The sequence below is a fragment of the Echeneis naucrates genome, chromosome 13, assembly GCF_900963305.1.
Source record: "Echeneis naucrates chromosome 13, fEcheNa1.1, whole genome shotgun sequence".
NCBI lineage: Eukaryota > Metazoa > Chordata > Actinopteri > Carangiformes > Echeneidae > Echeneis > Echeneis naucrates.
This window is the reverse complement of record NC_042523.1, coordinates 18,228,918-18,255,805: the sequence shown is the minus strand read 5'-3', so window position 1 is coordinate 18,255,805 and position 26,888 is coordinate 18,228,918. Positions and strand designations below refer to the sequence as shown.

The 26,888-nt window shown below is 40.6% G+C and overlaps 1 protein-coding gene across 3 annotated transcripts; it reads left to right on the top strand.

Moving 5' to 3' along the window:
- The first annotated feature begins 1,838 nt into the window (after positions 1 to 1,838).
- LOC115052762 (solute carrier organic anion transporter family member 1C1-like) lies at positions 1,839 to 26,814 on the top strand. 3 transcript variants are annotated; one of them, XM_029517078.1, is made up of 15 exons: positions 1,839 to 2,049; positions 4,945 to 5,114; positions 11,496 to 11,637; positions 14,606 to 14,738; positions 15,864 to 15,985; positions 16,076 to 16,222; positions 16,884 to 16,982; positions 18,186 to 18,434; positions 18,791 to 18,955; positions 19,831 to 20,026; positions 21,043 to 21,208; positions 21,762 to 21,934; positions 23,944 to 24,008; positions 24,145 to 24,262; positions 24,792 to 26,814. In XM_029517078.1, the coding sequence occupies exons 2-15, from the start codon at positions 5,022 to 5,024 to the stop codon at positions 25,027 to 25,029; spliced, it is 2,106 nt and encodes a 701-aa protein (XP_029372938.1). In that variant the 5' UTR covers positions 1,839 to 2,049; positions 4,945 to 5,021; the 3' UTR covers positions 25,030 to 26,814. The 3 variants fall into 3 exon arrangements, with proteins under 3 accessions (XP_029372938.1, XP_029372941.1, XP_029372940.1); XM_029517080.1 differs by lacking the exon at positions 1,839 to 2,049 and adding an exon at positions 2,209 to 2,235; XM_029517081.1 differs by lacking the exons at positions 23,944 to 24,008; positions 24,145 to 24,262; positions 24,792 to 26,814 and adding an exon at positions 23,167 to 23,290.
- The last annotated feature ends 74 nt before the right edge of the window (positions 26,815 to 26,888 follow it).

Sequence of the window (26,888 nt, the reverse complement as noted above, 5' to 3'; positions counted from 1 at the left end):
CCCAAGAGCAAGAAAAACAATCACGGACAGTTCAGGAGCAACCTCTCAATCCAACGCACACAACAAGATCTAAAAGTAGTCCAAGGACCACTTCACCTCCAACAGTCTTAGAGCAACACCAGAAGGCTCATATCGCTCTCCTATATAAACTAAAGGTCCCTGTATTTCAGACAGACCTGTAGTGCTCCCCCAACTCCATCATCTAGAAATTAAGATACTCAAATGTTCCTGCTCAGCTTACAGTTCATTGGTCATCATAGTGTTTTGATCGTATCCATTTAAGATCATGGTTAAAATGAAGCGTTTGGACTGCTTCTGATGAAGGCCTGATCAGACTGAAACACTATGATGACGAATGTGTTGTGATAAAGAGGAACTGCAGTGTGCTCAATTTTCCCCTCTTTCAATATGATACTTTCCGGAGATGCAAGCTTCCTTCAGAACCATCATCAAAATAAAATGCCCTCATTCAGCCACATCTACTCTAATGTCTAGACTGGAGAGACATGTCTATATATGTCTATATATTGGGCTTTTCTCAGCTTACTGACCACCCAAAGCACTTTACAATTAAAGTTACAGTCACCAATGGAGTCACACAACACAAACACAAACACAGACAAACACTTTCTGGGTGTCACCCTCATCACAGTTTTCTCTGAACACCAGAGACCATAACTTCTATCTACAACAGCAGAGACGTTGACTTTTCTTGAGTTGTTAGCTTTATTTACTCACCTACTGACCATGCTTTCTCAGGAGGGCTGGCAAGCAAACGCTTCCTTGTTGCTGACATCATCAAAGATGTCACGGGTTGAACCATGAATGGGGGGGGGGGGGGGGGGGGGGGGTGATGTGGTGGTGACTACGTTGAATATGTTACATTGATTAGAATTTTTTTTTTTTTCTTTTTTTTGAATGGTTTTTCTTTAAAAAAAATATATAAATAATGACTTTATTCTTATTGAACCAAATATGTTAACTGACACATTCGCCTGTATTGGAATTGATTATAGAGAAACCCCTGAGTGAAATTTGGTTCTGCCTAATCTAGTACGCCGAAGTGGAGGGTCTATTTGAAAGGTGAACAGGTGAGTGAAAATCACTTTGCACCTGTAGAGATTATTGCAAGGTAATCTATAGAAAATAACAATGGCCAATGGCTTCTGTCTTTTGAACAACGTTTTAGCAGAAAAAAGAGAGAGAGACAAATGGCATGAGAGGATGAGTCACTACTGAATTTAAAGTAATTTGCTATTAAGGGACTTTTATGGGATGTGCTGGAATTAAAGGAGTCAGTGTGGGTTTAGTACAAAGAGACAGAACCACGGAAATTTGAGGAGGAGTTTATGATGGCAAAATTGAAGGAATAAAAAAAAAGGGAGGGGGGGTGCACACTAACTCAATTCAAAACAGCCTGACTACCCTCAAAGCATAAATTAGTGTTTTGTATGAGCATACAGCAACCTATTGATGAATGTATGACACAGTCCATAAAATTTGCAATCCCAATGAAGCTCATTTGAGAGAGAGAGGCAGAGAAACAGGGGCGGGAGACAGAGAGATGGTTGGAGAGAGAGAGAGAGAGAGAGAGAGAGAGAGAGAGAACAGCAGACGAGGACAACCCTCTCTCTCAGTGTGTGTGTGGGTGAAAGAGAGAGAGCTGGTCCTTCTGAAGCCTCATCTCTGCAGAGTCCGTCCGAGGATAAGAGACGTGTGTGAGGGGGGTGGGGGGAGGTGGAGGTGGAGGTGTGGGGGGGAGGAGGTGGAGATCCTTGTTGCGCATCTAACGCAGCCACATCTCCAAGCAACCTGTGAGAGAGCGGCGGCTGCAGCGGGCGGTGCAGACATGCTCTTCACACATCCCGATCGGCTTCGGTCTGGCCTGGCTGAGAGGGGCCGCGAAGGAGAGAGCTGGAAATGAACTCTGGAGCTTCATGTCGGTCTCAGATTGTTCCTTGATCACAGCCGGAGCTCCTCGTCCCCGTCCCGTTCACAGGAGAAGTTTGTGAACCGGCGGAGGGGTCAGCTGTGTGAGGGGACGGTAAGGTAGGCAGGACGGACACACACACACACACACACACACACACACACACACACACCCTCAGACCGGGGAAATCCTGAAATCACAGGATGAAATGTTGATTTAAGGAGCATCTGGCATGATAAGCAGCGTTCTGCGCTATGAGTGACCTATTCTGATCCATTTCCAAATAACACCTACAGCCATCAAAGGTAAATCATTTCTCTCTCAAAAGGTTATCAGTTTACTCTTTCAGGGCAAACTAAGGCGAGAACAGTCTGGTGTTTGTGAGCTGTGACACTTCTGTGATGAACAGAGACTGGCATGTTTTGGATGTGTCTGTTGTGTACCTGTCACCAATCCGCCTTGGTGTCCTCTCACTTTGCTGAAAAGATGGTTTTCTCTGCTTGGTAAAGATCTGCCACAAGTCTTACTTCACCATACTGGTCCTTATAAATGCTAGAACTGCTTTAAAATGGATTAGCTGTAAAGAAAAATCTCAGTTGCTGCAGCTCAGATCTCATGTGTGCAGCTTTATTTGGCAATCACTTTGAAAACTTTAGTTTTAATAGCTGCTCAGTGATGTCAGGAGAACGGCTATATAAATCTTAAAGTGGTTATTGAGTTTATTTGAACTACCATCTAGATTCACTAGGTCTTATTTAAGCAGCGGTTAATGAGATGATATGGTCTTAGTGCTTAATTCATTAGTGGCAGTCACTTTAATTAAGTGTTAAAGCAGAGGTGAAGGAATCATCAGGGCTCATATTGATATGAGAGGTAATTAGATTGATGGTTCAGCTACAGTTCAGATGATGGAAATCTAGTGGTTCCCACCAATGAAACCAGATATTAACCACACACAATCCTGAGAGCAAATCTCAATTTAAAGGTATCTACATCATCTCCAGTCATAGCCCAATCATTCTGTTGGTCACAGTCGTCGGTGTCTGTGTTTAAACCTTAGGTATTAAATTTAAATAAGTTCAATTTAGCTTATTCTTGTTATAAAAACTATGATCAGGACAATTTATTTATGTTAACATGTTTATTTTTTGTTAATATGTGGAGGAAGTTTACACAAAATGTTTGCACTTTACAGCTAAGATGCATTATGGGTCATTCCTCTTTGAACTTCTTTAAACAGCATTCATTGGATGCTGCTTCCAAAAACTAAGCCAATATTGGATTTTGCTTGTGATCTAATCACATCAACCTCCGCAAACTTTGTTTGATTCAATTATTAAAATAACAATTTTGTAATAATAACCGATCATTTAAAATAGGCATTGAGCAACAGTGAAGCAAAACCAAAGTTATAAGTGAAAGTTAGTTTGTGATTGGATATTTAGTCTTTGAGAACAATATACGGTGAAGATGAACTAGAGAAAAAAGCCCAGTAGCTTCAGATCTTGGGTGAAGATCGTCAGCATGTGACATGCTGGTCGCAAAACAGAAAAATCATTCATGGAGGAGTACAAACATGCCAAAAACATGTGGCACTAATTGCCTCAATGACAGAAATGGTGACAGTACCATGTGACCCTTTACTACATAGCAATCACTAAGACGGTCGCCGGGAGCAATTTCATTCACTGTTTCACATGACCACTGGGAATGGACTGATGGGGGAGGAGAGGGCAATAAGCGGAATAAGCAAAACAAATGCTGAGAGAAATATTTAATTAAAAAAAGGGGAAGAAATTAGTAAAGAGGTAAGTGGGAATGTGAAAAGTAAATAAAATCAGCCGCTGTGAGGATTTAATTTATTTTTTTATCTTTTTGCTTCATCCACATAGAGTAGAAAAATATAGACAAAACATAAATATGTGTTAATAATACTTCATTTTCATCTTGTAGGAGCCCACTTTGTTTGGATTTTGCATCATCATCTTTGAAAAAAACAACAAACTTTTAATTTAACAATTTTTTTTAATTAGAAGACCAAAAAGAATTTAAGTAAACTGAACTAAAGAAAAAGCATTTGGACAATTAAAAAAAAGCACCACCGGATGACTTCTACCATTTTTTTTTTTTTTTATTTTTTTTTTTAGCAGCCATTGAAACAAATGTGAGTCAGATCAGAAAAGTCTGCTGTAACATGATCATCCGACGCCGACTGTAAAACTACCGAATGGCCGGCATATGTTAATTTTATGTGCTGCCATTTTTCTCTCTGAGACACTCAGCTGACAAGCACAGCATAGATGCTGCATAGGCGGGCTCAGGAATGTCCTGCAGCATGTTCGAACTGTTCGCCACAGCACACAACTATTAAAGTGGGTAGTTACCACGGCAGTTAAAATGCCATACAAACCCAGCTCATCATATTTGCCCTGCTGCCTGCTGTTATACCTGAGCAGTGACGAATAAACACCGGCTCTTCCTCAAACTTTGATTATCACATGATGCCAGTTGACCCGGCATGGGCAATTTACCGGGCTGGGGGTGAAGGGGGGTGTGGAGGGGATCATCACCATCACCATTCTAAGGATGAGATGTTATGGCCTCAAAAGCAAATGACGCTCAGCTTGACAAATCAAAGTTGGTTCAGACTCACTGTCCAAGAGTCTGAAACACTTCATGGACCATCAAACAAGTTTGTGCTTCGCCGTGTTTGGTTACTCCAACACCAACTTCTGGTCAGACAATAGGATAATGTGTCTATGAGAAAGTGGTTTGAAATAGTTCAGTTAGAACAACAACCTTATGTTCTGCAAAAATGCACACGTCACCCACGTCATTACATTGTTGACTTCCTGGTTGAGACTGAAGTCTTAAGATCTCTCAAACAAATACATATTGTTTGGGCGTTTGTATGTTTGTATGTCAGCCCCTCCTCTGCCGGCCGCTGTAAACATGCTTCGGAATTTGTATCGAGGATGAGAAGTGGGTCACATGCTTTGAATATCCATTTGCAGGGTTGAATGCATCAGTGCCAAGAAATTGCATTACGTGGGAGACTTCTGCTAAGGAGACATAGAACCATTTCTGGAGGATGGAGGAGAGAGTCGAGCACAGACGCATGCAGGAGAACGGACGCAGCGACGGCGCGGCCAGACAACCACGCTCTCCATGCACCAGCCTCAAGGTACACAAGCTAACATGTGATGATTTGACTTTGCACACTCTACTTTTATTTGTTTAGGGTGCCGGTCTCTATCCTCTCTATTGGCACTCTGAATTTACTTTGTGTGCATGTTTTGTTTTGTTTTGTTTTTTTTTGTGTGTAGACATAAACACTAAATCTGACAACAAAATCAAAACAAAACACCATCCCACTAAAATCACAAGGATGTTGTGCGCACGTGTGGTTGTGTGTTTCATTGAGGGATACTTTGCATTTTAAACCTCTCTGACTTTGATCTTCTATTCATCCAATTTAAAAAAGAAATGTCGGAAGTGTTTTTTTTATTCTTAAGTGTTCAGCTGTATCGTTAGGCAGAGGGAGTTTGTTCATAAGTCACGTTCTTAGATTGGCTTCAAATTGGAGTTTGGGCAACGAACTACGCTTTTTAACTGGCTTTTTTTAAGCTGTTGATGACAGTATATGATCTTCATCAGCAGAGGAAGTTCAATTCTGTTAGTCTGTTTGAAACTTTGTCCCTGCAAAGTTTCAAATCTTAATTTTTTTATTTATTTTTTTTTTTGCCAGTTGCACTTTACAAAGTGTCTGACATTCATGAAGAACGTGACTATGCAGCTTCAGCCTCTTTATTTTGTGTGACGGATGCCTCTGTTTTCCCAAGTAGTATCTGTGGCCTTCATTTCTTCAACTGCAGAAGATAACAGGCGTTTATTTGTGTTTCTCTGATTGTATTTTCGTACCAATCCTTGTTTTGATCCACTCCTGCTCGTCCTGGTAAACTTGCTCCTTTACACTGTTGATGCAAACTCAACTCTTCCTGTAATTGTTTCGAATTAAAAATCCTCTTGTACATCAGGCAGAAACCCACTGATCCGCTTGAAGGCTTTCCCATTTTATGGTGACGCATTTGCAGGCACACAGTGGATGGACGGATAGACTTTTTGTGTCACTGATATTTGGAAAAGTCCCACCTCCCTCGGTTACTGTTGCTACCCCTGTCGAGCGTTCGCACTCAGCAGCTCCTCAGCGAAACTAAATTATTCCGTCAGGATATTACTCCTATAAATTTGCCCCAACATAAGCATAAACCAAGGGGTTGTAAAATAAAGCCAACGTCTATATCAACGGTGATGGTCATAATTGGAGACCAGGACTACGTGGGGGAAGCATATGATTTAGTGACTGACTGGATAATGTGAATGTGGTGGTGAACCACACGAAAGAAAAGCCCTGCAGCGTCCTTCAGTTAACCACATGCTCTGAGTTAACTCACTCAGATGGGTCACTAAACGCTGACCTTGGAATAACCTGATCTATGCTGATAGGGATGTGTTTCTTGTAGTTTGTCATAATTTTTAAATTAGTTTAGCCCTTTATCACATTAAGCATTTCAAAGGCCTGTTGCACAACTACCTGCTGGATGAAAGATAACATTTGTGCTTACGTAACCCAACAAGCTTACGGCCGTACCACCCTGAACATGCCTGATCTCATCGAGATCGAAGGTTGTGGATTCGATTCCTGGGTCTGGGGGTTTTTTGTGTGGAGTTTGGATGCTCTGCCTGTGCTCGCATGGGTCTCCTCCCACCGTCCAAAGACATCATGTTTAGATTAATTGGCGACTCTAAATTGGGCGTAGGTCTGAATGTGAATGGTTGTTGGTCTCCGTCTGTCTCTGTATGTTGGCCCTGCAGTAGTTCGGCAACCTGTTCAGGGTGTACCCTGCCGCCGCCCAAGGTGAGCTGGGACGTGCTCCAGCAACCCCTGGGACACGGAAATGGGTACGCAGTAGAAGCTGGATGAATGAATGAATGAATGAATAATTTAAAACAAAAATTGGCCCTCTATCACCTTAAGCATTTCAAAAACCTGTTACACAACTACCTACTCGATGAGAAGATAACATTTGTGCTTACATAACCCAACAAGCTTACGGCCATACCACCCTGAACACGCCTGATCTCATCGAACGCTGTTTCCCCATAGCAAGATGGTTGTGGGTTTGATTCCCAAGCCTAGGGGTTTTTTGTGTGGAGATTGTATGTTGTCCCTGTGCTTGCATGGGTTTCCTCCCACCATCCAAAGACATCATGTTTAGGTTAACTGGTGACTCTAAATTGTCCATAGGTCTGAGTGTGAGTGTGCGCGGTTGTTGGTCTCTGTCCGTCTCTGTGTGTTGGCCCTGTGATGGACTGGTGACCTGTCCACAGTGACCCCGCCCCTCACCCAGAGTGAGCTGGGATTGGCTCCAGCTACCCCCTCAAGGATAAGCATTTGAAAATTATTGGATGTAACCCAATTATTATTTCTTTGCAACAGAAATTAAAACATGACTTTATCTAAATGTAAAATAATAATAATAATGTAAAATATTATGAGAAAAATAATACTACAATGTTAAAAGATATAGCAGAAATTGGCGCCCGTGTAGACGCTGATGTCGGCTTGGACACCCGCAGTCCCAGTGAGTGTCTTAGTGAATGCCAGTTGACTGAGACTATGTCTGGAAACATGAAAGCTCATAAATCTCAAAATGAGATCAGACACTCATGTTGCTTTCCCACATGAAAGAGATGTGAGACAATGGTGTTTCAAGCAGCTTATCATAATACAATCAGCAGGACGGGTTTTTGTTTTTCTCTCAGAATTGTTTGGCTCTCTAACACGCTGGGTGGGACATGGCACAGCCCGTTTTGATTCTAATCCAGCGCTCAGTATTACACTCACCTTTTTGTTAATTCCACCAATAAGACTAAAACTTTGGTAAAACAATGTCTCTGTGTTCTTTTATTTTTCATTCATTTGAATCTTCGAACACCATCTGAGAGCTTCCCTGAATAACTTTATCACGATGTTTTGGAACGTAAAATAAGTTCACAAATAACACACGCTTTGTGTGTGCATGTGTCAGACGCCTGTGCCAGTTTAAAAATATTAGGTATGATTCCACATACCTAATATTTTTAGATCCAAAAATCCCGGAAATCAGTGGGCTAGGAACAGAAGCAGGTCACAGGTCACAAGGACGCTTTGTTTAGACTCTAATCACAATGAGGCCACTGTTCGCTTAACACTTGGTAGAATGCCAATTAAGAGTGCGCAATGAAAATTTCATTGCAATTCATTGTTGCCAATCTCTAAAACGTTTGTGAAGAGCTGTCTTCAGATCTGAAATGTAGAATTTTGCTGTCGGTGTGTGTGGTCCGTCAGGCAGGTGACTTTGTGTACTACAGTTTCAGTCATCACCATGGTGTCTGTCTATATTGTTTTTATATTGCCTCGATGCTTCTCTTGTTTTGTTTTACAGTTTTTCACAGTACTAAAATTGTAGACAGATTAAGTAGACTAGCTCCATATTTGCACAGCCTTGCTGTTGCATCCTGGTTGTGTGACTCCCTCAGCTGCTTCCATTTGAACTACTTCTAAATGGTTAAGAAGTAAAGCTTCGTCTTCGGGGTTATCAGTTTTTACTTCCTGGCTTGTTGGAATATCTGTATTTATTTGTTCGTCTAGTTATTGGCCATAGCATGCTTTTGTCAGATCATTTGTGTAGATGTCCACGATTCTTACAGTGTAACAATCACGTCCAGGGCCACGAACTGTTCCTTATTCACAGGCGCTCAATGACACAGAACACTCACACTCGGTCTACAGGGAAGACTGTGGTGTTTCTTTTATTCTGTCCAAGTCCTGCTCCAGAAAATAACTGCATTTCAGAAAACCATTTCTCATTTCTCTCATCATGCAACATGGCAAAAAGGAGCAAGTGGCATTTTTAAGGTAATTCAAGTAATAAAGAATCAGAAATATAGACGCGCAAAAGAGAGAGGTAAATCCACGGGTAAAATTTCAGTCTCTCCTGCATAGATGCGTGCGCACACACACACACACACACACACTCACTCACTCACTCACTCACTCACACACACACACACACACACACACCCATGTAGGTCAGACTAATCAAGTTGTAATTATGCTGTATTTGAACAGTCCTTGATTAATTAATCCAACTAGATATTGAAATAGTCATTTTTATTGCATGTTTACCTTTGAGCATTGTTTTAGGAATGTGGAAAATGGATGTACCGCCACTGTTAATGATGAGAACGAGCCCCATATTGAACATTTTCCGCTAAAACATTTACCACACTGTCTCACAAATGGTCCTCATATGTATTATTGATGTTAAGGTTCAGTGCACGAGCTCTGCTAGCTCAAAGGAGCATGCACTGATTAACCTAATTGAATACTTGGGATTTATTCAGTCCACCTCTTATGATGCTATGCCAGGATTGTTTTTGTGGCTCCTGTGTGGCCGTGCGTGTTGTTGCAACACCTTGTTGCATAAATAAACATGTTTTCTTCCTACTTCAAACATTTATACATGTTTAATCTAGTTATATCTAGTTGTAGCTATACATACGCTTGACATTTATTTGTTTTTTATCGGTTTTTTTTCTATAAAAACCCAAATAAATAAATAGCAAAATGATTTTTATAACATTGTCTGTTTCATTAAGTAACTAAAATAGCCAAACCACATTTCTTTTAGATATACTGTCAAGTGGAATGAAACAAGCGCAGCGTACGACTGCATACAGATTTTCTTTTTCCATTAGACAAGTGAAAAGGTCACCGGAGACACAGAGCACAAAACGTATGGGGGATCTGCTCTTATAGGCATGAGGGGGCAATCACGCGATTCGAGATTATATTATGCTGGTTGACCGTTCCTCAACGCCAATTTGTTTTCATGTCTGACACATTTGACAGGAAGTTGGGTTTATCATGTACACATAGATTGGCATATTTCAGCATCATCATCTGTGCAAATTAGAAATGACTGCTGTATCTGACCTTATACATGATTTCCGTAGAGCGACAAAGTTTAATTTATGTTCTCACAAAAAAAAAAAAAAAAAAAACATTTCATAGCCGAGTACGGATTTATTATCTGGTTACTCACTACCAAAGTGTTGACATCATTAAGTATATCAAGCGTACAGATAGAGATGCAAAACTGTTGATGAATTTATTTTCTCACTAAATCTGGAGTGTGTTATATGTTTATAGCATCAGCAGCTCAGGGAAAGTTCATAACTCACATGTGATTGGTACATGAATGGTACCCTTACTATCGTTCACTGAATAATTTTGTTTAACCTTTTCATCTCAATGTCGGCGCTGAAAACTTTGTATGATGCCCGGCATCTGCCACCAAGAGATAGGCGACGTGACCATATAGAAAATATTATTATATTTTTCCAATAGCCAGCAAAGGCGGACCTTAAACACAGCACAGAGGCGCTAATCATGGTAAATACAGGAACAGGATCAGTAGAAGCTCAGGTCGGCCACGTCAGGAAGGACCCCCTGGGCAGGCTGTGTACAATCTGGCACAAAACAGCAGGGTGTGCTGTGATAGATATAGACATAGCAATATTAAGATAGTTCTTCCTCGGACTCCGACGGAGAGGTCAGATAATTTTCCAGGAGTCAGATAGATCCACTCTCCAGCTTTGGGAGAGACAGACTACAGTCACTTTTACTTTTACTTTTCTAGCTCCTTTTTCAGACCTTGGTAGTTCTCGGGTTCTTTCTTGATTTTTTTGTATATATATATATATATATATATATATATATATATATATATATATATATGCGCACCATTACTGACATGTTGTGAAAAAGCACTGTCAGGGGTTTTGGACCTCTGCCAGGAGTGAGTCTGTTTATTAAATTTCCTTTGGTTGTAACTGTGAGAATTGTTGATCTGCGCCCAGACACTGTCAGAGGATGCTTGTTGCTCTTCCGTCTCATTACAGCGCAAATTAAATCAATATGATTCACACACATTCCTTTTCTGTCGCAGCTTTGATAGCTTGTCGCAGATTTTGTGTCATACATGGTTTTACTATGACAACAAGGCCCAGTGTTTGTCCACCATGCGTGGATTACTTTCTCTCTTGTACTGCTAAATTTTCATCCATTTGTCCATCTTGCCGTCTCAACAATAAGCTGCTATATTTCGCTTGTTGCCAGTGATGATTCATGTCTTGCATTCACTTCCATCCACTGAAGCACCTTCTCTCATCTGAACCTCATTATTTCCTGTAACACTGGCACTTGTTAATGAGTGAATGTTGGCCCACTGAAAGTAGGTTAATGGGTAGGTGGGGGCGGGTTCATGCATCATAGCAACCTCAGCCACTTCACACAAGTGTTTCTTTTTTCTGTGTGAATGTCAAGCAGTCAAGTAGATAATTATAAGAAATAGTTAGGTTAAAATACTGGACCTGCTCATTTGTGCTTTAACGCTCCTGTAAACCAATTACTGAGTGTCTTTCCCTTTCCTTTCTTAATCTCACTCTCCTCTCCCAGATGTTTCTGGTGGCCCTGTCCTTTGCCTATTTTGCAAAGGCTCTGTCGGGGAGCTACATGAAGAGCACAATAACTCAGCTGGAGAGGCGCTTTGACATCCCCAGTTACCTGATAGGCGTCATTGATGGGAGCTTCGAGATAGGTGAGTAGGCCTGCCAGTCACTGCTATTATTTTGTTGTTCTGTTTTCAGCCTCCGTGTCATATGTTCCCCCTCCCCCCTCTCTGTCTCTGGGACAGAAATATGAATGGGTCATGGAGATATTCAAGCTGCACATAAAGGATTCATCAGGCTTCCAAGAAAAGGACAGAGGGGTGTGTGTGTGTGTGTGTGTGGGGTGAGTCATAGTGTTGACTAGGGACACAACAGGCTCCGAGCTCAGCTTTAGCTGTCAACGCTCGTAATTCGAAAGGTTTGTGTTGTGCAGAAATGTATCTCAACTGTTAATTTCAGTTCATTCAACCCCGCCACCCACCCGACACGGACAGATGCCTCAGGAAATACAAAAATAAGCAAACTGCCTTAGTCAATGCAAAAAATATCAAGCAATTATTTTTAGAACACATGACCAATAAATCACTGACCTATCACAATTATCAGTGTTGTATCATCATATTCCATTTTTTGGCCAATAACAAAGACGTTACGTCCACCAAAGATGACTGTGTTCATGTCTGAAATTCAAGGGGGGAAAGATTTAAAAGCTTAATCCATCATCACATCACATCAGAGCCTAGAGGGTATACAACAGCATAAAATATTTTTCCAAAACTAGTTCATATTCCCTTAAATTGGCTCTATTCCATATACGTCTCAAGTGTGGGGGAGTATTCCTACAGAGATGATAAAAATGTTGTGCTGGTCGTTTGGTCGTAAATCACCAATTTGGAGATCGACAGCCTGTTCCTCAACTCTGACTGAACTATCGGCAGTCTGGTTGCATCAGGAATACATAGGCACCAGGTTTTGACTGGGAAGAGTCAGACATGACTTATTTTTTTTTAATTTGCTTGCCAAAGGGCTGACGTGTTATGGCGTGTTGGGACTCTATGAATGTAATAAAGATGTAGACACAGCCGCAGGAAACACGGTCATAGACCACAGTGTGGATCAATTCATTAATGCAATTGATTTTTTTGTTTCTGTTTCAAGCTCACATCAGGTTTGCAAAAAAAAAAAAAAGAAAAAAAAAAAAGATTCACAGTACTGGAAGGTTTGTATTTCATGTCATAAAAGTCGACCAAATTGATTAGTGGAAATGCACAGGTAGTGATTAGCTGCTTCTCACGGTGCTGCTATAAACGTACCAACCGTTGGATGGATGTAAACTGTGGTTCCCTTTTAACACTGAGGAATTCAGAAATTTTTCAGCATTTAAGCAGTTGTTCAGCAAAATGTCTTCTAAATTATCCACTGAGCACTTTTTAGGTTGATTGCATAAGGCCAGTAAATTTAGTGGCAGTGTATAATAATAATAATGCAAACATCTTGGTGAGAAAGATGAAACCCAAACACTCAGTTACACTCGTTAAGTCTTCATCCGACAGAACGTTTGGGCAGAAGGTATCGCAGTGGCAGCGAAGAATAATAAATGTTTTTCTTTGATAATATGACGGCGCAGTGTGTGACCTGTTGATGCTCCGATGGAACTGGGGTGTATCTACCATATACCGCCTCTAGCACAGTCGCAACTGAGTACCCGGGCTGTCTCTCCATCTCTGTGTCTTTGGTGAAAGCCGCTTATCTCGTGTGGCCTAGGCGACAAGCTTTTTCTGTAGGACCGTTGCCAGGGCAACAAAGAGGCAGAGCAGGGCAGCAAAGGTAAGAAAAAGGGAAGATAAATAAATAAATAACAATGATAATATTAATTAAGGGTGAACAGAGCAGAGTGAAGACAAAAGGACAAAAAGCATAAACGAAAGAACATAAAGAATAATACTGATGACAAGAATGGGAAGTAGAAAGTAATAATGAGGAGTGATGATCTTTATTCAGATCAAGCTGATTGTGCCCAGCTGATGTCGATGAAGACTTGTGCATATTCTGAATTAATCTATATTAATATGTCCCAATATTTTGATGCGAACAGCGACAACGCAAGAAACTTAAATAAGTTAGAAAGTAAAAAAAAAAGAAAATGTCACCGCTCTCAGTCAATCACTGTAATCCCCATGTAGAGTGCAATGGAGGACTGAAAGCACGAGACACAAAGATGACACGTACGTTTCTCATAATTGCTTCATATTTCTTTATGCTCAAATCCCCCTCTCTCATGCACACCCACGTGGACAGATTGTCACAGGGGTTTGACGTCATTCCATTAAGAAAACATTTATAGTCGAAAAAGGTCAGGCAACAAAGCATTAGCTTATCGCTTGAAGCCAATTTTCTGCCTTGTGTAAAATAAGGTTATGGTTAGAGGACAGTAAAGAAAGACTCCTCTATCTACGCTCAATACTGTTTCACTGTCACTTTTCAGGTGTAAAAAGCTGTCTGTACCTCTCAGTTTTTATCTGCTACTTTTCACATTGAATTAAATACAGCCATACTGTGAATGACATTATATTTTGCTTTGGATAAGTCTTCCATAAGTGTATTTAATTCTGGATACATTCAACCCTTCTTCACTTCTGACAGACTGGTGGAGAGACGTCTGAGGGGTCATTATCAAGGGCATCGATGCCACTTGAATGATCCATGCATGTTTTATAGTCATATTGCATATTTTGCATATATTTACAGCTATTTGGAGTACACTGTCTTCCCGACAAATGCACGATGCATTCTGCCTTTCTTTTGTCAAGGTCCCAGCTTCTTTCGTTGTGTTTTGTGGATAAAAGTATAAGTGCTTGCCTGGTTTATTTCCCCATGTCGACTTTTTAACCAATATCTTAACCAGTTTGGGTAAAAATAGAATCCAAGCACAATCTAAAAACTATTAGTTGCAAAGACGTGGCTGAATTATGGTTACAAAAATGCAACAGAGCAAAGCTTCTCAAGTTGCTCTCTTTAAATCTTGTTCTCTCCTCAGCAGGGCTCGCTGCATTGGGGCGTACAGTAAGACTGTGAATCCAGTAACACTGATTTTGGCCTGTGCCTCCGTCCTTACAGGTAACCTGCTGGTGATCGCTTTTGTCAGTTACTTTGGGGCCAAGCTCCATCGGCCAAAGGTCATTGCTGTTGGCTGTGTGCTGATGTCCATTGGCACCTTCATTATCGCTCTGCCTCACTTCATCATTGGACGGTAAGTAAAAGGAGTTCTTGTTGGATTTCATGAATACACTCTAATACACAAGTTTCCAACTCAACAATGACAGTTACATGTGCCATATATTTTGGCTCCTGTTAAAAAATCAAAAAATCTAGTAAAAATGTTATTTAAAAAAAAAAGTATTAGACTTAGAGAAATTTTGTAGTGAAGCTATTTCCATCTGCAGCTCATTTGTTCAGCTGTGCCAAAAAAAATGATGTGTCAACTTCTGTCCACAAGAAGAGAATCCAATATTATGTTCCTAATCAATTTAAGGTGACCTTAAGGGTTAAAACATAATTTTACACAAAACACAACATTTCAGATCACATAGAAGGTGGAAGAACACGTTTTTGTGTATAGAGTCCACCCTCCTGGAACATCTCAATGTAATTTTCAACGACAACAAACAACACATTGCGGGCCAGTAGTAGCGTGAAATGGACTTGTCTCGGCATAATTAATCATAGGCCAAAGATTAAAAGACGGCTATAATTGGTAAATCAGCCATTTGATGGAATACTGTGCACTCCGGCTAATTAATTTCAACACAAGTCATCAGTTGCTTCCGCAGAGTAAAGCTAAACATGTCCCTGCAGATGAGCCATTGTGGCTCCAAGTTACCGAAACACATCCATTAAAACTTAACTGATTTCGGCTTTCTGTCCCGTTTTTTTCCGTCTCATATATTGAGGGCCACCATACCATTTAAAATAAAGTGTCGGTGACACAACGTAAACAACATTACCATACTTTTGTTCCTGGAACTCTGAATTAAAAGTACTCTATCTTCACATGCGCTATTTAGCAGTTAGATTTTTATATAGATGCTCAGCGCCAATCTACACAAATGCCACTGACATTCAAAAAAAAGTAAATTATGGTCGTTTAATGTAGCACTGTAACTCCTCATCTGTACAATCTGTACAGCAAACGCGTGTTCCCATTGCAGTTCACTGTAGATTCTTTTCTGTGCCTTCCTTTCCTCCTTTTAATTCCTGTTACTTATGGAATTAGTTTTCAGTCGTACTGACACTATCTCTTAGATTATCATAAAACAAAATAAAATGATTCCACTGTCCCTGTCTGGAAACAGTTCCATTCGTGTTTTCTGTCTAGCTATGAATTTGAAACATCGGTGCGGGGGGTAGAGAACTCCACACTTAATCCGTCTCCGTGCCCAGTGGGCTCGCCGGCTGACCTGACTCAAGATGGTCAAATGTCTGAAGTGCCAGCCAAAAGTGAGCATTTCCACACACACACACACACACGCAGACGCACACTAGTGTAGACAACCACGGACGTCTGACAACACTTGTCTTTATCTTCAGGTTGTGAAAGCGAATCTAACTTGTCAATGTGGATCTATGTGCTCCTGGGAAATGTCCTCAGAGGCATTGGAGAAACTCCAGTTCAGCCTCTTGGGATCTCTTACATAGATGATTTTGCTACCGAGGAGAATGCTGCCTTGTATGTGGGTAAGAAAAGCCAGTTTCTTAAGGAGGTGGGGGGTCAAAAACCTGATCAATCCTAGGCCCATCAGTCCGTGTTCATGCTCACTGTGTAAGACACAATTTTAGAAAGATAGATTTCTGCGCCAGTGCATCTCTGTTCTCAATGACCTTATCTAATATCTATATAAAGATGAGGCGTCTTATCATTCATATGACATACAGTGTAAAGAATATGACTGATTTTATTAAATTTATAGAGTGCAGCAACATCCCCAAGGCATCATATACTGCTGTTTACAGTTACACAAGCAATACACATGACCCCTGCATTGAAGCTTGTCACATGTAAAATGTTGACCAAAATTTAGAGCCTGTCTTCTTTTCTGACGATTAAAAATGTTCAGTCGTTACTGGATGGAGTCATGAGTGAGCAATAACGATTAGTTGTAGTTAGTTTTTACGCATGCTAATAGGATCTTCCTTTGCTTGGTGCAAAAAAACAAAAAACAAAAAAAAAAAGGGCTTCCTTACTAAGTCTTTTCCTAAACACACAAACATTTAGTGCAGGTTTGAAACACATATGTGTAAAATATTTAGGTCAAATCTGCATTGTTAACACTTTGTCTGTTTGTCCTAACCAGTTTGTGCGCTCTGTGCCTCTTTGCGTGCGTTCATCATGTCTTAGGCTGTGTGCAGACCATTTCTGTGGTTGGTCCTGTGTTTGGCTACCTATTGGGCTCCCTTTGTGCCAAAATCTACGTGGACATTGGTTTTGTAAAAATGGGTAAGTTGTAAACATAGGTGACGTTTTGAATTTGAGGTGAGACACGAAATTTTTAGTGGCTCATCTTAAACATCATGAACAACTCACATTACTGTAGCTGGAGAGCGGCCACCGCCACCAATCCATGACACTTTATATTTATTGGCCACCTACTAAAATTGGATGTAATTAAAGCAAACACTGCCAAACATACTGCCAAAAATCGAAAAACCTTTCCAATGGAACACTTTTTGACATGACACAGAAGGGAAAGTGTAAATAAATCAACTAATGATGGAAAAATATGGTTTCGGGTGGCTCACTGTTGTTCAGGGCCATTGTTAATCATTAGTCCCACTTGTGCTTTTGATGGCATTACCGTTCAAAATGTCCTGCTCCGAAAAAGGTCTCTTCATTCATAAAAATGAGACACGATGTTATCAGCTGCAACAATAAGAGGACCAGAGTCTGTGCCTGCACTATTCAATGGCAGAGCAGGTGTGCAGCAGGAGCATCAATTAGCTAATGAATGAGGCCCCGTGAGGGAGACGGAGGACAAACTCCTCTGACGGGCTACAATGTGGAACAAACGAAAGAATAAGGTACAGCTGAGTTAAAAGCGGCTTGCCGGAGCATAAGGGATGTCTGAACAGTGAAACTTTTCGGTATGACGAGGCTGTTTGTGAGGGACCAATCATTTCAGAAGCTGCACTGATGAGAAGACGCTTGGATTGCCCGTGATTAGCTTGACTGGTGTTCATTTTCTCTCCAAGCCGAGTCCGAGCATAAAGGCATCTGTCCGATTTAATTCTTTTTCTCCTTAGTAATTAAAAAAAAAAAAAAAAAAAAAAGATTTGAATGACATTTGAATCTTCTTTTAGTCAAAGAAGTGTAACGTTTTAGTTTAGTTTTAGTTGGCACGACCAAAAGTGAGCCCTATGGAAAATGGCAAACAAAACAAAATATATAATATTTACAAAACACCATTGTGGCTAATTTGAATTTGTAGAAATAAAAAGATACACCACTTTGGAAATTGTAGATCACCATGAATTTCCAATCGAAATGCAACGCTGAAGGGGGAAACTATCTGAAATAATTCATGTCCGTTAAACAAAATATGCATGCACCCCGAATATATATCAGACAATTAGGTAGTAATAATAATAATTTGATGGACTACAGCGCGTTAATTGCCTCTTTTGGTCTGTTCCCCAAACACAGAAACCATCACTATCACTCCAGCTGATGCCCGCTGGGTGGGGGCCTGGTGGCTGGGCTACCTCATAGCTGGGGTCATCACCCTGCTGTCTGCCATCCCTTTCTGGTTTCTGCCCCGCTCACTACCCACGTCTGAACCCCAGGGCTCAGAGAAGTGCACGCCAGAGCAGACTAATTTCATTAAAGACCCTCCCCTTCTCAACCACAAGTATTCAGCAGACAAGCATACTACTTTTACAGCAATGGCCAAAGGTGAGCATGTACATATTGGTTTGCTGTTTAGCTGAAGTACATTTTTTTGATTTTTCTTGCACACGAATTAATTTAATTTAATTTTAACTTATTTTAAAGAATAAAAGCCTGTATGTAGTTATAGAGAACAACATAGATGACAACAGACTGCGCCATGAATTACCCAGATGATAAAAATTACTTTCATCTCAGTAATTCACAATTGTGCTTACCAGAACACTTTCTATAAAAAAAGGTTTTCATCTTTTCTCCTGTTGTAATGAGGCACTGCTCCTGATCATGTTACATCATGACCGAAGCTGTCAGCTGTCACAGTGACAGATTTCCATTCAGCTCACATGTTTCTCCCTTTGCAGACTTTATTCCAACCTTGCGGATTCTGCTGGGACACCCCGTTTATTTGATCTACCTGTGCGTGACAATCATCCAGCTGAACTCTCTCATTGGGATGGTCACCTACAAACCCAAGTATATCGAGCAGCACTTCAGGCAGTCTGCTTCAAAGGCCAACTTTCTGATGGGTGTGGTACATTCTCCAACAATACTGCACATGTGACAGGAAACAGGAAAATCATCTCATTGTGGGAAGGCCTTTCTGCTTGGTTTGCATCACATGGCAGAATGAGCTCTTCAGTGTCCATTATATGCACAAATTAATTCTTGTGTTAACTACATACATAGTATAGACTGTAAAGACAAGGAGTTATTCTACATTCGCAGCAGGAGATTCACGCTTAATTTATGGTCATTTTTATATTTGCCGAAGGAAGCACCAATAGACCTGTTTGAAAAAGGTTATTGTTGATCCAACGTACCAACCATTACAGCTGGAGAGATGGCCTTTTTGTGAATATGAAGAATGCTTCGGCTATTAAATCAAATATTTCATATATAAATATTTTAATCAAAGATATCTTGATCACACAGGATGAAAGTATTTAGGTTCATGTAGCCTAATGAAGGGAGATGCCGGCGCTGACCGGACTGACTGCATATCAAAGGGAATGCAATATTAGTGGCCACAGTTGATGGCATGGGTATAGATAAAAAGACTGCCTGCACGTTGGTGGTAAATGAAGGTACACTTGAAAAGAAATTTCAGGGGGGCGGGGCTGGGCGGGGTTGGGGGGGGAGCTCCATTAAAACCATTAAAATAAAAGATTTGGAGCTTCTGTACCTTTTATTTTCACTCAGAGCAAGTAGGGTAGCAAGTAGTTTGCACTGCTAATGGGGCCTCAAATAAATACATTATGTTTCTGTGCAATATCGTGTTGTTAGACAGATTATAGCCAGGCTTTGATCCAGTGGAAAAATCTGTCTTATGTTTTTTTAATCTTGATTTCTTTAAAGCAGTAATTAATTTCAAATAATAGTGATTCTGCATTTCATTGTTTAGGTGTGATTAATATCCCAGCTGTGGCTCTGGGGATGTTTTCTGGAGGTCTACTGATGAAGAGGCTGAAGCTGAACATTATGAGAGCAGCAAGGTTCGCCTTTGGCACGTCTCTGATAGGTTATATCCTGTCGCTGTTGTTCTTTGCAATGAGCTGCGAGAATGCCAAGGTAGCTGGAGTGACACTTTCATACAGAAGGTGAGTCACAAGCCCAACACCACCCCACAGGGTCGACTACTGACTATTGGGCAGACGTTTGTCATTTTAATTTCAGTGAACACAGTTGAAAACACGATTAAACACGTACTCTTACTTAACTTACTGATATTGCATTTTGTGAGTTCCATACGATTAATAAAGAAGAAAGTTGAGTGGCTTTTGAGGTGCAGCAGTGACACAGCAGCAGTCCATGTCAAGTGCGTAACTCTTACCTGAATTTATGTATTTAATCAAAAAACAAAAATGAGCCACAAAAGTCAATGAAAAGTGAGAATGCTGACACATCCAGTAAAAATGCTGTCAAATGAGTGGAGGGTTCAATGGGCCACACAAATGAGAGGGCAGCATGAGAAAAGCCCAAAGCATGCAGAGAGCCGTTCACCATAGTACACAGCTTCAAGACCAGCAAAAAATAAAAAGTCACTGTGTGCCGCAGCGCACTGCCGAGGCTTTAAACTGAGGTTCAGCGTGGTAGGCACAACTGTAGTGGCAGACAAAACAGATGAAAAGCAGCCAGAGGGAAGCAACCTGCTAATTAACTTACAGCAAGTGTGCCGAAGTCGGGATGCACAATTAAGAGCCAGCACTGACTAATAAAATATTCAATTTCCCTTTGCTTATTAATTCTCTGTTTACTTTCAGCTCTCTGCTGACCCATTTTTGAATCCCATCACTTCCTCGCTCCACCTCCTGGCGCCAACCATGTTTCAATAAATGCAATATATTATAACGTGTAAATATGCCTGAAGGATTGGCTTTTTCAAGATGCAAAACTGATAAGAGGCATCAACTACAGCAGTAAAACAATGCATCAGTTTTTTCTGAAGGTGATTTCTGCTTTTCCACCAAATGTAATAGAATGTGGTGGTGTCTGTTCGAAATGTTGCTCAAACCTACAGTATTTATCAAAGACTACGAGCATGCCAGGGATTATGTTATGACGCAGTGAATATTTCCTACTCATTTGCACTCTCCTCCTGTGTTCTTCCTTCCAGCTTGGAGGAGGTATCTTACGATAAACACTCAGTGGTCACAGCCTGCAACGCAAACTGTTTTTGTTCCGCGACAGAGTGGGACCCAGTGTGCGGGGAGAATGGCATCACCTATGTCTCTCCCTGCCTTGCTGGCTGCAGCAGCTCTGCTGGCTCAGGAAAAAACACAGTAAGTTGACAAGGTGCTCAAATTATTGAAAATATTTCGCCCCCAATCTGTGGGAGTAAATATCAAAAAGCCACCCAAAGCCTTCGGTATATACACTCCAACTTTGATTTGTTGAACACACAGTCATAAAAATATGTTTAAAAAATACTTGAGTGTTAAAAAAAAGAAAAGACTCACTGACCAGTTCACCCTTGTGCATTAATTTATCCTTGACACATTGCCAATCAAAACTAAATGGTTCCTCAATCTTTGCCGGGATCTCTGTGACAGGAACAATAGATTCTTTAACGAGGGAAATTTGAGATGAAGTGTTTTGCTTTAACTTCATTGTTACAACATATACTTCTGTTGGGAAACTCGAGCAGAAAACTCACGAGGCTCTGCAACACATGATTGGCTTTATGTTTATTCATTATCTCACAACCGTGATTTTAGTGATTGCTGCATCCAAGTGTGTGCTGCTCTGTGTGTGTTGCTAAACATGTATTTATAAAAATGTGTCTTTGATCTACTCAGGATGGTCACTTGTGTGCGGCTGTGTGTGTCTCTCCAGATCTTCTCTAACTGTAGCTGTGTTGGTGCGGCCGGTAACTTTACGGCCAGCACAGGTCAGTGCCCTCACAAGGACGACTGTGACAGGATGTTCCCATACTTCCTGGCTCTCTCTGTCATCACTTCCTTCATCATTTCCCTCGGAGGAACACCAGGCTACATGCTTCTAATCAGGTCAGATTTTCAGCAAAAGAAACAAAAATGATGAATTATGAAGATGACTTCAGCACTGCATACAGTTTGTTTTTTTTGTTGTTGTTTGTTGCTGTTGTGTGTTTTTCCGAGGGATATTTCACTATCGATTTACAACTTAAATTTTATGGCTGCGTAGGTTGTTGCTGAGTTCTAAAGCTCGTCCCTAGTCAACAAAGTGCTCAGTGGCATTCCATGAAATTGAGCCAAATTTAAGGCAGCGCATGCAATTATTTATGAAGTTTTGTGGTCTTTAATGACGTGCAGGAAGTGTGGGAAGTGTATGTTTTTACTTGTTTCCTTAGATATCAAAGTATTCAGGGACAATGATTTGGGTCATTGCTGTTACAGGCAATCTTGGTGTTTTTGTGCCACGTGCATAAACAGCAGCTTTGTTGTTTAAAAATAGTGTTACCAGTCATGTGAATTCTTGAGGTTTAAATCAACTAACCTGAAGACATGTGGCAAGATATTGGTAATAGTAGCATCAACAAAATCTGCTGAGCTCAACAAAAAGCTACAGTTAATTGTTTTCAGTTGCAGGTATTTATAGGCATCTATAGAAAAACCCCAAAACTGATTTTTGAAGTCTTAAAGCTGCTGCTACAGGGTGCAGAATTTTTAACAGCCAATGAACGGCTGGTGTTGAATCAGTGAGTTCATCCTACTTTAATTTACTATGATGATTGCTACAGCATATAATCTCCCTCAGGGGTTCAATGAACCATTTATGATTCTGAAAGCAGATGTAACTTTTATTTTATTTTTTTTTTTTTCAAGGATCTATTTGTCGAACTCCTCTACTTGCACTGGTGGAGGGCCAAGTCAAAGAAATGGCCATATAAGTATGAAAGTGATACATGTTTGCATGGTGTATGTAGGTCCCCGCTGAAGCTTCAAAAGCTCTGAAATGTGGACAATCAATAACTCAAATGGATAGATGTGTTTTGACAGCTGCGAGCAGGGAGTGGTTGTTATATGATCTAATCAAATTATATCAATCATTAATGGGCATGTCTCAAAAGGGGCATTTGGGCCATGATAAATAAGAAAAGTAATAAATATAAGTGTAGCAACATGACTATAATTAAAAGCGCCGTCTGTTTCATTTTCTGAATTATGTAGGAAGGATAAACTTGCTTGTGGAAACTAATCAGGATTTTTAGACTTGAAGTAGCGTTCAGTTCACTGACTAGAGTTTCGGGGTGGGACAGTTAAATGTTTTATTGTAGGTTGGAATACAGCACCCAGAATGCTACAGATTCCTCTGCATCTAAGCACCCTCTGCTGGCTGACACTTCACCTCACACCTTAGTGATGAGACCTTCTACAAAAACAAGGCATGCATGCCCTACTTTTTCCATTCTGTAACCCATTTTTTATTTTTTTTTTACATAAAGAGGTTTAAATAAGAGAGCGAACACAAACACACATACACACTCAGAAAACATTTCCTGAAGCTGTATCACCGGCAGTTTCTCAGGAGGGAAACTATCTAATAAGCAGCCTTTTTTGTGATGCTATTCGCTACAACTTTAGGACTGAGAAATGTGAAAAGAACTGCAGAAGTATCCTATTTACACATTGTGTCTTCACAGCCCTAAAAAAAAAAAAAAAAAAAAAAAAAAAAAGTCTGAATTTGACAGCACCACTTGCGCCACCTTGAATGCATTTATTTCGTAGTGCAGCAGCTGTGCCAGAACACAATATACCCTCAGACGCAGGACCAAACATCTATTTTTTCCTTCAAACGCAGTTGAAATGGACACAATGGACAGAAGTACACAATACTGGAAACAGGAAATGACCTTGAACACTACTTAAGTGTTCACACTTAGGTACTGTCCAATCACAACATTACATTTTCATGGTGGTGTTTTGACCATCGGGAGCACCACGGTGTAAACATGGCTGACATATCCATGCCACGTTAAATGTAGTTTTCTGAAAACTGTCTGAATTTAGATGTGTTTATTTTTGTCTTCAAACAGGTGCATAAAACCACAGCTGAAATCGCTGGCCTTGGGATTCCATGCTCTGGCCACACGCACTCTGGGTAAGTCTCCTCACTTTAGTCACATCAGACTTCCTGTCAATCAGCCACCTAAATGCTGCGTTTCTTCTGACTGAACAGCGTTTGCAGAATTTGTTGCTTATTCTGAGATTTCAACAGTGCGCTTGTGATCCTACAGCAGGGATCCCGGCACCCATCTACTTTGGAGCAATCATCGACACCACATGTCTAAGATGGGGTAAGAAGAGGTGTGGAGGCACGGGAGCCTGTCGGATCTATAACACCGCTGCATACAGGTAGGACTCACCTGCATGAGCGCACTTCAAAAGACTAAGAATATCAGGTTTACTGCAAAATGTGCCCAGTGCCAAATGAGTTTAAAAGTTGCTGTGTGTCGGACCAATAGCAGTTTAAAGAGTAATATACATCTTGATGGAAAAACTTTTCTCATTAGCATTCAAACTAATATGAGCCACCTTTTGTTGTTTGTCATTTACTTGCATACTCCAGGCAGCGGCTTCTGAACGGGGCCTGTCCCCCAGGGGGACAGCAGCCAAAGCTGTGATAACAGCTCATGGTGCAAGTCGGTACTTTAAAACCGTGTTTAAGTCAAAAGCCTTTTCTGGGTTCCTTTTGATTCTGTCTGAGTCTTTCTGAGGATATTATGTAAATCCCAGATGTTCCTAAAATGTGATAGAAAAGGAGCTTGAGGTGTAAATGTCCCGTGAGGGTCACTGCAGCATCGTCAGCCGTTTGTCTTCGTTTCAGCTGTCTAACACCTGCCATCCACTCGTGTAAACCTTCGTTTATGCCCTTGCATTGCAGGATTGCATACTTGGGCCTGACTCTGAGTCTGCGAACTATTTCGTTCATTATTTGCATCCCGGGTTTCGTTCTGCTCAGTCGACAGCTGAAGAAGGAGGAAAGAAACGCCATCCACGGAGTGCTGGCCAACGGCAGCACAGAGCTGGAGGCACTCAGGAGGGAAGAGTTTGTGATCTCTAACTGTGACCAACTGCAACAAACGTCAGACAACACAACAGACAGGGAGACGCGGTTGTGACAGATCCGGCAAAACCCGCTCCTTTCACACACCACAAATGAACAAATACAAGCGCACACACAGATATGTACACGCACATCCACAGTGTGTGCAGAGTGATACTGTACACAATACACACACATGCACTCATGATTTGCAGGGAATCACACATTGTATCTGATTATATCATATGAAGCATAAATTCTATATTTGTACAACTGGACCTTTGAGGGCTTTGTGAATTTGACACAAATTTGCTATTACTGAGATATTTCTTGAATGTATATGCTTTTACTTTTTTCCTCATTTAATTAAAAAAAAAAAAAAGCTACTTCTGTTGTAACGGCAGAGCAAGAGATTAGATGGGATTTGTACAAACTACTGCAAGAACAGTCATTCTGAGCACAGCACTTATAAAACTGCCTCTTTGGACTTTTCTTTTCAAATGAAGTTTTCTTCCTAATCACCAGTGTTGCAGAACAGAAGAAAAGTGGCCTTATAACTAGCAGAGGCGTGACAGCAACTTCAAACAAAATGATAAAAAGAGGAAAAGGTTAGGCCTTCAAAAAGATGGAGGGACGTTAAACAAAAGAAAAGCAGGTTGTTGTTGAAATGTTTGGACTTGATAACGTATCCATGGCTTTGTTGGAGACATTTCGACAACTGTGCCTCATCTACTCACCAGTTACCTCGAAATCATTTCACCTGTCTTGCTGACTGTGGAAAGCAGTTTACCACTCGTATTACATTTCGACTTGTCTAGGAAAACATTTAATTTCTAAGCCCAAAGTTAGTCACTTGCAATTTGTATTGTGCAGTGTTGTTTTTTTGTTTTGTTTTTTTTTTAGGTCTAATTCCCTAAAAATGGAAATGGAATTTTAGTGAAATTTGTGTATCTGTCTGTGAAATGGAGACTGCTCTAATGTCAATATTTGCCCATAAGTACGCAGTGCTATTATGTTTGTACGGTATGAAGAAGAAAAAAGACAAGGAATACACTTTGAACTAAACTTGTTAATACCGATACATCTGATAATCAGGATTTCAGTCACGCTCTATTAGACAACCATTGGCGTTTGGCTGAAGTGAATGCTTGCTCTTGTGTCTGGTGGTTGCCATGCGCTGTGCCTTTTGATCAGGCAGTGCAGTTTAAAAACTGATAAATGATATTCTTTATGGTGGCTCAGTGTCCGAGGAAATGACTCCACTCTGTGTTAATTGTTACAATAAGTGTGCGTTTGTGTTGCTGATGTGTAAAAGCTTCGCTTCTGTGTTGCCAGCCGTTGGTTTATTTCACCTGTTTCAGTCTTTTTTCTTTTTATTTTTAGCTACTTTGCTTTTCTGTGTACTTTTGTGCGTGCATGATCTCCTGTGCAAAAATCCACAAACAGAAACGGCATGGTCTCTTCTCAGGTTGTTCCAATCAATTCTATCTCAAAGAGCTTCAACCACAAATCAGAACCCATCTCCATGAACTCTGTTTTCTCAGTGAAATCACTCCACCAGCTTCTGTAATGAAACAAAACAATACCTTTGTCTTTGTAAATGTGTATGTCCAGAATGGATATGTGTTATTATTGCCAATGTACAAGTATGTGCCGACAGCATTGTCCCCTGGATTCAGGTTGAGTTTTAGGCACAGGTGGCCCCAAGTGCAGACTCAGAGGAGCATCATGAGGCATAGAGGAAGGAAATCATTATCTCAATAATGTAAGGCATTTACTTGCATTAAATCAGAATGTAAATAATTTTCTTGGATTATTTTTGTAAAATTTCAAAGTATCTTAAATGCAATACAAAAATAAAACTTTTAATATCCAATCAAATAATGGGCTGGTGTTCATTATTCAAGACGCTTTTAAGAAGGGCATTTCTTAAGA

What these genes read in the sequence shown, in the direction of transcription:
- LOC115052762 (XM_029517078.1), top strand. Translation starts at nt 5,022, where the DNA reads ATGGAGGAGAGAGTCGAGCACAGACGCATGCAGGAGAACGGACGCAGC. An exon ending in GTCTGAAGTGCCAGCCAAAA is followed by an intron (nt 15,986 to 16,075) that starts GTGAGCATTTCC and finishes CTTTATCTTCAG; the next exon opens with GTTGTGAAAGCGAATCTAAC. An exon ending in GAATGCTGCCTTGTATGTGG is followed by an intron (nt 16,223 to 16,883) that starts GTAAGAAAAGCC and finishes ATCATGTCTTAG; the next exon opens with GCTGTGTGCAGACCATTTCT.